This window comes from Desarmillaria tabescens (genome assembly GCF_030435595.1).
Source record: "Desarmillaria tabescens strain CCBAS 213 chromosome Unknown EV420scaffold_182, whole genome shotgun sequence".
NCBI classification, from domain to species: Eukaryota; Fungi; Basidiomycota; class Agaricomycetes; order Agaricales; family Physalacriaceae; genus Desarmillaria; species Desarmillaria tabescens.
Genome location: NW_026848481.1, coordinates 20,847 through 32,053, shown reverse-complemented (window position 1 = coordinate 32,053; position 11,207 = coordinate 20,847). Strand labels below are relative to the sequence as shown.

Here is an 11,207-nt window from a genome sequence, read left to right as displayed (position 1 = left end):
CCTATGACTGTGATTCCAAGCTCAGAATCATGGTCACAGAATTAGTTGTCACACCTTACTATTTTTCACTAGTTGGCCAATCCCAGCACTTTCCACTGTTCACTCAACCCACTCACATTGATCTTTCCCATTATGACACACAATTTGGGCTCCACCAAATACAAAGTTAAGCCACACTTAAGCAGCCCTTTGATTGTTCTAAGCACATATATTAAATACACTAGTTAACATGTTTGAAAAAGAATTTATTCTGTGCCTCCTTCACCTCCAGTGCAATGTAGTTCTTCTCCTAGCTCTTTTAAGCCAAACCAATCACACCACTTGTTACATTTGTGATCATTTGGAAAGTGACTGAAAGCCTTGAGCAAGTTGCCCTCCCCAAACATGTCATTGTCACCCAATCTGCATCTACGTTAGCCTCTCATGTGACAATCATTCATGGACTCACTCAGGACTCATCATAACCTGTGAATCTGTCAAAACCAGGCCCACTCCTTTGCAACAACATCAGTTCCATATGGTGTGACCATACTAATGTTGCACTCACCCTGGAAGTCAGAGATGAAAACCTTCCAATAAAGTTTGTCATATTGGATGTGCCATACAAACAGCATCCAGATATAGGAAAACTTTAAGATTGCATTGCACCAGAGAGAACACATCACCTCCTTCTCAATCACCTTCATCTCCATAACCTTTGGGAACCTTTTGTATGTGCCAGATGAGGTGGGTTCAATTTTGTCCTCCGATCCCTTCACAAATGGGCATTTGTAACACACTGGACCCTGTAAACATGCTGGCACAATGTTACCACCGTTGGGGACCTCCAAAATATCCTTCCAAGCAATCTTAAAAGTCCCTGTTCCACAGTTCTTTGCATTGGAGGTATGTCCCAAGAGCATCCCATACAATGAGCTGTCATACTCAATCTGTGAAAGCTCTGCTGTTGTTTGAAGCTGCTTCAGGGAATGGTGGGGAATGACCATTATCCTTACATGCCACGAGCTCATGTTCTCTGGAAACAATGAAATGAATCAGTGCGCTGTGTTGACAATCCCAGTTCACTCCATACCAGATTCACTCCCACCCCTTCCACTCTCTTTGAATGAACCTGCCCATTGCAAACCATTCATCAAGTCTTGAACTGGAACAATTTCAAATGAAGTGTCCACAGAGGGAACAACTAGGTCATCAACAGGCTCTAGGCCAGGGCTCTGCTCTTGTTTTTGTAGGTTCAGAGTCGATTCCCGCATTTCAAATGTAAACTGTATTGCAGCCACACCCAACTGTTATCCTGCTGCTCAGAAGGTGCCTAACAACCATTGGCAACACTCATGGTCAATCCTGTCTGTTGTTCATTCCTGTCTGTTGGTGTAATGGTATCCTCAAACAGGTGATTATCAGTGGCCTGATACCAGTCACTTGAACAACCCATATTGATGTCTGCAATAGCACGCACCTGAGTCAATCTGTTTGTAGTTGAGTGATCGATCCCTTAGCAGCTGTGTGATGGTCTGAGGAACAGTGAGTGAAGACAGACAGCATTGAATGACCACCTGTCACATACCTGGGGCACTTGAGAGGGTGGCGAAAGTCATGTACTCTCACGAAGGAGTTTCACGCAGTGTGTGACAGGTGTAAAGGCTGGTCATTGCGAAAAACCCAAGCTACTACAGCAGTACGTAGCTCTTATATACTACTAGCTAATATCAAATAGATCCTATCGAATGCGTCAAGAACGGTGGAGCATGTGGAGCGACAACAAGGGGGAGAAATGAAGGGTAAGGACTGGGCCAAAGGCTGGCTCGTTACATATGCCCTCCTGTCCAACGAAGTTGGGCACTATAGGTAGAGTAAGAAATAAACGAGTGTAATATCTTTGAATGAAGCAAGGAAAGTTAATGAAAGGATGTATAAAGTAAAAGGACATCACGAAATCAATTGCGGGCAGTCCTCATGGTGGAATCTCCATTTGCATCCGTTTTGTCGCCCTCCTTATCAATGTAGTAGAGCAAACCATCCTTGTCGGTATCAATGCTCTTTCTGTGATCAGGATCCAGGTCTCCATCTGCATCGATTGATCCTGCGCTGCCCTCAATGAACTCGGGGAGATCATCTGAGAGGAATCCCTCCAGCGAGTCTCCTGCAGCAGCATAGTGATCCTCGAAATCTTCATCCCACATTAATCCAGCCTTCTTATTAAGATGACACTGGATAGCTTTTTCCTTGGCAGTCTCATGCTGGAAGAGCATCTGATGGCCGAGGAACCGAGTCTTGTTGTACTTGCATTCAGGAACAATAACATATCCAGGGATATTGAGCTGGCGAGGGTCGAAAAGGAACTTCATGTCGATGTGAAGCTCTTTGCTGGTAGGAGATGGGGAATTGAGATGTGCGAGGGTGTAGCCCTTAGGTCCATTAGGATTGGTGGGACTGGGCTTGACCCATTCAATGAATTTTTCGGTCTGAGAACCCGCATTGAATGAGGCAGTGATTGCATCATAAGCAATGGGTTCAGAGCAGATCTGTCTGCACTCCAAAATGCCATCCTTGGCATGAGTACGTCGGAGAAGGTTGTTGTGCTCAATGCATTTGAGCATGTGCATAGCATGAACCTGAGAAACAAGGCCTCCAAAAGAACCAGAGCCTGGGGCTTCATGAACATCAAACCATTTGCGATTTTTGCAGACAGTGAATGCCCTTGGTGGGAGCGGAATTGCCAGAGTGGGAGTGGTAGTGAGCAAGGGACGGAGGTAAGCAGGGGGTTTGCAGCCCTTCTTGCCACGGGGTCTATGTTCACTGGGCATGGACAGTGGGAATGCAGTGGTGATGGACCTAGAGGGAGAATAGTGTAGTGGGAAATGATGGGGAAGCAGGAGCACAGGTGTGGGGAAATTCACACAACTTTGCGTACCCTTTTCTATCCTCCTAGGAGACTCAAAATCAAATGTGATGGAGCTCACAGAAATCCTGTACTGTTCTGGATCTGATGGGAGTGGTGAACGCCCCATCGGTAGGTTACCAATGGATGCACAACCTAGCAAGTCAAGATAGTCAGCAAGACTGCCAAGTCCGACGAGCTGGTCGTAGGGCATCCACGTAATATCACCAGTAGTCCATTTAACTTCAAATACGGCATGATCTTTAGCGCCGTGATGCGATAGAATCTGTTCAATTTTCCACTGAGGTTCTGCTTCTGGAGTCTCTTGGATTTGAGTATCAAGACGTCCTGGAAATCTGCGATCATCATTAGGAACATGAATCCGAAGCAAGGAGGAGTGGAATACTGGATGTACTCCTCTCTGGATGAAGCTCGAAGGCAGCTCTACACGGAATGAGTGATTTCCGAAGTCCCTTGAAATTTTGTAGGGCCTGATATACTTTGGAATTAATTTGCGAGCTAGACCTTTAGCAAACTTCAAATTCTGGGTGGATACATATACCAGATCACCTTCATGGAAAGGTTTGAAATGTCATTTCTGATTTGCGATACGAGTTTGCTTCACCCGAGTTTCAAGAATTGCATCGTGAGCTGACATGATAGCTAAATGCCGCAATCGAGCAAACGTTCGGACGGAGGGATACTCATTCTTCGTATTCGAGTTCCATATCATGGATCGGGGTATGTGTCCAGTATTGAGCATGAACGGGGCATATCCTGTTGTCTCAGACCTGCCGCAGTTCATCGCTAACTCAATAGCTGGCAGTTTTGACACCCAATCCTTCTGAGTGGAGTCAACACATTGCCGTAACATCTGGGTAATGGTACGATTAGCCCGTTCCGTAGAGCCATCACTCTGAGGGTGATACGCACTGGACATATTCAGCTGAGTACCTGTAAGCTCATGTAGCCTCTTCCAAAAGATGCTAGTGAACAGTGAGTCATGGTCACTTATAATCTGTCATGGCATTCTGTGGTGCTTGTAGACATGCTCAAACATCAGTTCAGCCACTTGGCGGGCAGTGTAGGTTGTACAGCAGGGAACAAGGTGTACCATTGAGGTAAATAGGTCAATAATAACAGTTATTGAGTCAAATGTACCATCGCGATTTTTAGAATCCGGTAACAGCCCAACAAAATCAATTCCAATAGCCTCCCAGGGATACGACGGAACCTTGAGAGGGTGCAGCAAGCCGTAAGGCTTCTGGTTGTTAGGCTTGCTCATCTTACAAGTACGACAAGACTCACAATACGATTTCACATCCGAAACCATATCCTTCCACCACACACTCTGGCGAAGGTAATCCAATGTTTTGCTTGCCCCAAGGTGAGCTAGAATTGAATGAGCTTCCGAAATAATGATTTCTTGAGCTGTACGACCATTTACAAGGATGCGAGGTATGCAGAGAAGTCTATCATCATCCTTCTTGAGGTACAAAAGGCCTGTATCCTGGTTCCACTCGAAGTTTGCGAAGTGTTCCGGGTTTTCTACTACTCTTTTGAAGAGAGGATCATCAGAATAGCGATGTTGAATAGCTTTTTCGAAGTCAAGGCCATTGAGCGAGGTAATGGAATTGAGCAATGTTGCCCCAGTCAAGTCTGGGTCAGCACGGGAAATTTCCGGATCATGGGAATTTACTTTGCTGGCACTTTCTGCATTGATTCCCTCTTGCTCTCGAGATCCACTGCCATCCTGATTTCGTTCAGGCTCCTCATCTGTCCTAGGGCCTCTGTAGACCTTTGCTGAAGGTCCTACAAGTGGTGGATTGGAGCTCTGGGCTGTCCCCATGCTGCTAGGGCTTGGCCTTGCAGGGATCTTGATGGTGAGCTTTTCCTGCTCTTTTCCATTGCTTCCTGACCGTGTTTTTGGTTCATTAGCTCATTTAGGACTACTGTGGATCGTAGTGGATGACGATGAGGTCAAATCTTCGGTACTCCCACCCTCCTGTGCGCGTCTAGGGCCGACAACATGTACATGGCCTTTCATCCTCTTTGCGAACTCAGAGGACATTTCTGGATGCCCAGTGTCAGCGTTGGATCGTTTAGGGAGTGCCCTGGAACGAGTTGTACGTGCTGCAAAGGCTTCCAGACCTGCCAGCAATGGTATGGTAATTCCATGACTGTTTAGATGGTCCATACTGACATTATCATCATGATCAGTGTATTCCGAGCGTGCGCAGACAGTACCAGGGGCGTCGTTGGTGTATATGCATGAGAGAGCATCCAAGAGGACATTGGATTCACCAGGTACGTATACTATCTCGAAATTGAACGTGCTCATCTTTTCTAACCAACGTGCTTGCCTTCCTGTTAGGTCTTTCTGCTTCATAAGGTGAATCAACCCCTTATGATCCATTATCCAAGTGAAATGAACTCCCTGTAGGATATCCCGATGACGCAACATCGTCTCAAGACCTGCTAACATCTCCAGTTCGTGAACTGCATAGTTCTGTTGTGCCGAACTAAGCTTCGCTGAGTAGAAGGCTGCAACTTTGGCCTTCTGCCACTCATCTCCTTGTGCGACGTAGCCTGTGATGCTGGCGGAGCTCGCATCGGTGACCATCCAGACGGGTTTGTGCTCAGGTGAGTAGTCTAATGGCACTCGGCTGTGGTTACGATGATGCTCAACGATTTCCTTGATCTCATCAAAGGCTCACTGTTCAGTGTAGGACCAATGGAATGGGACCGTCGAGCCTGTGAGGCCATGGAGGATTCCCATAGGGCCACAGATGCGAGGTAAGTCATCTGTGAGATATCCTATGCTTCCGAGAAATCCTGACAATAATCCTTTTGATGTAGGAGTCTTCCAGTTGATTACAGAGTCCACCTTGTCGGGATCCATATGTATACCATTATCATCAATAATACGACCGAGTACTTTCATTTCCTTTGGCAAGAAATTCAGTTTCGAAGCACTCAAGTATAGTTGCTCTCACTTCAAGACATCAATAATGCATTTAACATGCTTAACGTGGTCCTCAATTGTGTTGGAATAGATAATAACATCATCTAGGTATACCTCCATGAAGACACCTATGTAGGGCAAGAAGATATGGTTCATCAGCGCTTGGTACATTGCAGGTGCGTTACAATCACCCTGCTGGAGAACGAGACTGACCATATTTCCGTCAGGCGTTGTAACCATAGTTCTATCAACATGCTCAGGAACAACTCGGATTTGCTCATAGGCATCCTTGCTGTCAATAATGCTTCGATATTTGCACTTCGCAACACGACGCAGGATCCCTTCAATGCTCGGGAGAGGTGCTGACACCTTGCGAGTGTTGGCATTGCATGCGTGCAAGTCGACGACAGTCCAGAGTAAGTGTTTTTGCTTTCCTACTTTTGGAATCAGTAACATTGGTACTGAATTCCCTGAGGTAGTAAGTTTCCACCTACCTGAGGATAAGTAATCCCTTTGTTTTTGATCCCATTGTGAATGGAAGGCCTCGGGACACTGAGACGGCCTCCAGGGATATACCTTGTGCTTGTCAATCAAGGGTATCTCATGGTTAATTGCACGTAAGGGTGGCAATGGTGTTTCCAAAGCTGTTTTGCAGATGGGGGCCGCATACTCTTGAAGCTCTGTGCGAACTTGCTCGAGTGCATCCTCACTAACCATCATAGCTTGGGACCGAACCTGGCTAATGTTATCACCCACCATAGGCAAGGCCATGTCACTTCCAATCTCAATAGATGAAGGATTAAAGCAAACGCGAACATTATACTGATACAGCCAAGGTGTACCAAGGACCAAATCATATCCAGAGAGGTTCGTGATGTCAAAGTAATGCTCTGTTTTGATGCTCTGATACTTGAACTGAACCTTTGTCCCACAGAGAATCTTCGAATGAGATCCCTGGACTGTGAGATGCAAAGGAATAGGTGATGGAAGGTATGTCTTGAATACCTTCAGCTCATCTGCTAACTGAGTAGACATGAAGTCTCCCAATGAGCTGGTATCAACCAAAGCTCGGCAAGGCTTTCCATTGATGTCGACGACAATAACAAGAGGTCAAGGCACCACATGGCCGATGTCTTTCACAACCGAGGCGTGGCGCTGGACAGTGGGGTAAGTCTTGGGCTCGATTTGGACTCCCGCTATGCTTATAACATGAGCATAGCCATTCCGTTCTTCCCAATGCAGGTTGCCATTCATCAAATGCAAATAGTTATCAGCTGCTGCAACCATGGAATCAAGTTCCTTCTCAAACATTGTCATTTCCGTGGACTGCGTAAACATGTGGGTAAGAAACTCGTATTCAACAGGGCCTTGTAGCCATTGTAACAGAGTTTCGTAGGCATTATTTAGCTTTTTCCGGTACCAATTTGGCAGGTCAAAGTTCGGGTTAGTCAGATACTTGATAGGTACTGACGTTTTGAACTCGTGACGGATATCCTCAATGATATATTTCTGTGAGGGCTTTCTGGGGTGAGGATAAATGATATACTGAATATACCTCTTCCAGATTTTCGGAGTCCTTGATAAACGGAACATGTCTAGTCAAGGATTTTCAAACCGCAGTAGCTAGTGGATGGCCCATCTGTTAGGATCGTGCCAATAGGATTGCGGCAGTAAGTGCACGTAGCGGAATGCCGTGGGATGCGTCGGGCATAGGCGAAGCTATTAACAACGTCACCCCTGAGCCGGAGCCCTAAGATGGATACGGACGGAAGTCCGCGGAGTGGCAGAGACAAGGTAAAAGATAAGTCCAACGGATCGGAGTTCCGTGGACTGGAGAACGAGAGTTAGACTTAGAGTCAGAGAGAGAGAGATTGGGCTGAACCAAGTTGATATTCGAACTGAGTATCTACAGTGTAATTCTAAGGCTTATATACTAGTTAGGAGTCCGATCTAGTTCCTACTTGGAGTGGTCTACATTCTAGGGTTGTCGGAGGATGTATTCTACTGGTCGGTAGCTGATGGGGTCCGATGACATGTTCGCTACCGATGTCAGGCTATTGATAAATTGTAATGGAGAAGTGAAATATAAAATGGAATATGAAATAGAATATGAAATAGAAACTGGGAATTGGAATCCATAGGATTCCGGGCTGTGGTTTGTTGGGTTGAGTGGAAGTCGGGTTTCCATCGGCATGCTCGTTACACCATCTGAGGGTAATCCATGTTCTGGAAGGCTGGTATGTGGTTGAACATAGCCAGTTGCCTTCCCCAGTACTCTCTGGGACTAAACTGAGGGTCCAATACCCATGAGATAGGTAATTCTCCTCCTAGTCCTCGGTCATGATCAATGAATTTAATCATGCAATCTTCCTTAGACTCCCACACAGTGAACCGAAGGTGACCATGAGGATCAGAGCTATCTCCAGGGTATGGCTGGCTCTCATGAAGCTTTGTCTCGAGAGTGTCAACAAGTATGTTTCCCATTCTTTGAAGTCGCCATTGCTCTGATCTAACCTTGATAGCCTCAGTGCGCTTCAGCTTCTCAAAGCGAAGCTCATCCAGGAGGAACGACTCAAATTGCATAGCTACGAATGCCTTTAAGTTCTTTGATAGCCAACCAATTGCATCAAAGTACGGATTTTCAAGTCTTGCAGCATCAATCTGAAGCACCACAAGATTTGAGTGATCTTCAACAGTAAGCTTGTTTGATTGAGCTTCTCGGCTCACACTGAACCGGTCATAGGGTGAGACTTGGTTCTCGTTGAAGCCCAATTCCTTCAAATTGGGATAAGAGCTAATGCCGTGGCTTAGTACAAAGTGTAAGCCTTGCGTGAGAGCATCTCCAAGTTCTGAGAACTTGCTAAACCACTTCGCAGAGTCAAACAGAAGTGCAAGAAGCCTTGCACGTTGCTTCGCATACCATGCACCAATCCAGAACTTCGGATTTCGAAGCAAGGCTGCCAAAATTGTGAGTTCACCATGTTCTGATTCAGTATCCGTGATGGTAAAGGTATCATTGTTCAGACGAAACATGCCAAACCGATGAGAGCTCACTGCTCCCCAACAGTTCCCACAGTACTATTTTTAGTTTAGGCATCGTGTATTTAAGAAGTGCCTCAGCTGGACTAAACCCCAGCTTCGGCTAAGGTTTAATCTACCTAACTCAAAGCTCACGACTTCGCGAACTATCTAGTTTGTCGCTCACTCTATATCATCCCCTTTGACCTCCGAGTTCATCATCCACCGAAGTGCGAGTGGCGATCCTTGGTTGATCTAAGTCGATAAGAGTTAGTGGCTAACAGAATACACTGTTTCCAGATACCCAAAGACCTCCTTAGTGTCATCTGCCCAGCAGTACAATGGTTCGCCATCGTGATCCTGTGAACAGGCATCTTCCTCAGTCCACTGGAGTCCGAAATTCTCAATTCCGGGAACTGGTGAGGCCTCATTGCAATCTATGCTTCCAAAATCACTGATGAACACTTCCAGATCATTTAATTCTGACTCATGTGAATTATCAGGGCTAACGGCTGAAGGTTCAGCCTCATTTCCGGGTTGCGATGCCTCTTCGCTGTCAGTTTCGTAGTCTGAACTTTCTGATTCATCTGTTTCCGAGACTGATTCAAGGTCTGGGACATTTTCATTGTCCGAGTTTTCAGGTAGTAACTGACTATCCTCTTCATCAGGCATGAACATCATACCAATTGAGATGTAGTCTGCTGTTTCCGTAGTCTCAGCAAGCTCATGAAGATCTTCTGCAAGTTCATAGTGCATGCTGTGTGCCGAAATTCCTGGTGGTCCCTTTTTATTACTGGACTTGACCGTATTGCCATGAGGGCAGTTCCGAGCCATATGGCTGACTTCCTCGCAGTTGAAACACTTATTAGCAGCTACTAATTCCGCTTTCTTGCCATCTGACATTTTATTTCCAGAACCAGGTGACGTAGAAGGCTTGCTACCTCCTCCATTACGCCCTCCATTGGAAGGTTTGTTGCCCGAACCTCCTTTGGATGATGATGAAGCCTGATTATGACCTGTAGAATGTCCTGATGGAGCAGATCCACCATTTTGGGGTCCATTCTTATAGTGAGAATAGCCTTTACCGTGGTTATTATTAGGCTTATTCTTCTTTGACAAGGTTCCGTTATTCCCGTTACCATTGCCATTGTTACCACCTTGTGATGGCTTCTTCTCCTTGATGCGAGGTGCAGCTTCAAGGTCAGCCATCTCAATTAGTTCAGCTTCTTCAACAATGCGACGCCAACTGTGAACTTCTTTATTCAGTTTCGCACGATGTAGTTCACATTGCATCTCTTTGCGGAATCCATCCCAAAGTTTGATGACACGTTCTTGCTTGCTAGTGACACCAACAAGTCCATACAAGGTTTCAAGCTCATAAACGTATTCTGAAACGGTACAATCATTTTGATAGCACCTCTTTATTTTATCACGTTGCTGACTACGATAATTCAGGGGGAAACAAGCATTGAACATTCCATGTAAGAAGTCCAATAATGTCCATTCCGTGTGATTCTTAGAAACCTTTTGGATGAAAAAGGAGAGGGCTTTACCCTTCAGGTAATGTGACATCAAGAATACTTGTTCGTCTCTGGGGACCTGACCTTCTTTACAGAACTGAGTCATTTCCATTGTGAAGCAGTGGAACTTCTCGCCATCTGCAGTACCATCATATGGAGTAGAAGGGATTGGCTTAATAATCCGTTTCTGACTAGATCTATGCCTCCTATGGCAGTGGCCATGATGACGATGAGATCCATGCCTTCAGCGGTGGCGGCAATAATGGCGACTATCACGAAATGAGTCTGAAGCTTCTGAAGAGCCTGATTCTGATGGTGAGTCACTACTTGAGTCTGAAGAGCTCGAGTCTGAATCTGAGGGATCACTATCAGATGGAGAAGAGTATGAATAGCTTGAATCTGAATCCGAATCATCACTAGAAGAGGAATCAGAGCTTGAAGGATCTGAATCGGAGGAGCTAGCATGCCTCTTGCTCTTCCGTTTCTCATTCTTCTTCCTATTGAGCTTCCGTTTACGTTCCGGTGAGGCTTTCTTCTTAGATTTACCAACTTTTAGAACATTGGCTAAGAAGCTATCAGCCAGAAGCTGATCTGTTGGACGAGTAGAGCCATGCTGGCTCCCGTGATGACTGCTTGAGGGTGCTCTGGACTTGTTCCGAACCACCTCTTCCATCCGACGATCAAATGCGCTTGCCAGCGGCTCAAGATTATGAACATTCTTCTTCTTAGAAGTCCTTTTCTTTGATTTCATAGGCTTTTTCTGATATTTTTTCAGTTCAGTATCCTCAGGATCTTCATCAGAAGTTTCCTCAACCTCGAGAAC

At 45.8% G+C, this 11,207-nt stretch overlaps 1 protein-coding gene across 1 annotated transcript; it reads right to left on the bottom strand.

Annotated features, from left to right (window-relative positions):
• Positions 1-245: 245 nt before the first annotated feature.
• Positions 246-1,253, bottom strand: EV420DRAFT_1653898 (uncharacterized protein; the record flags this gene model as incomplete). Its single annotated transcript, XM_060478773.1, has 4 exons — positions 246-402; positions 449-494; positions 548-1,015; positions 1,073-1,253. The coding sequence occupies 4 exons, from the start codon at positions 1,251-1,253 to the stop codon at positions 246-248; spliced, it is 852 nt and encodes a 283-aa protein (XP_060321785.1).
• Between the last annotated feature and the right edge of the window lie 9,954 nt (positions 1,254-11,207).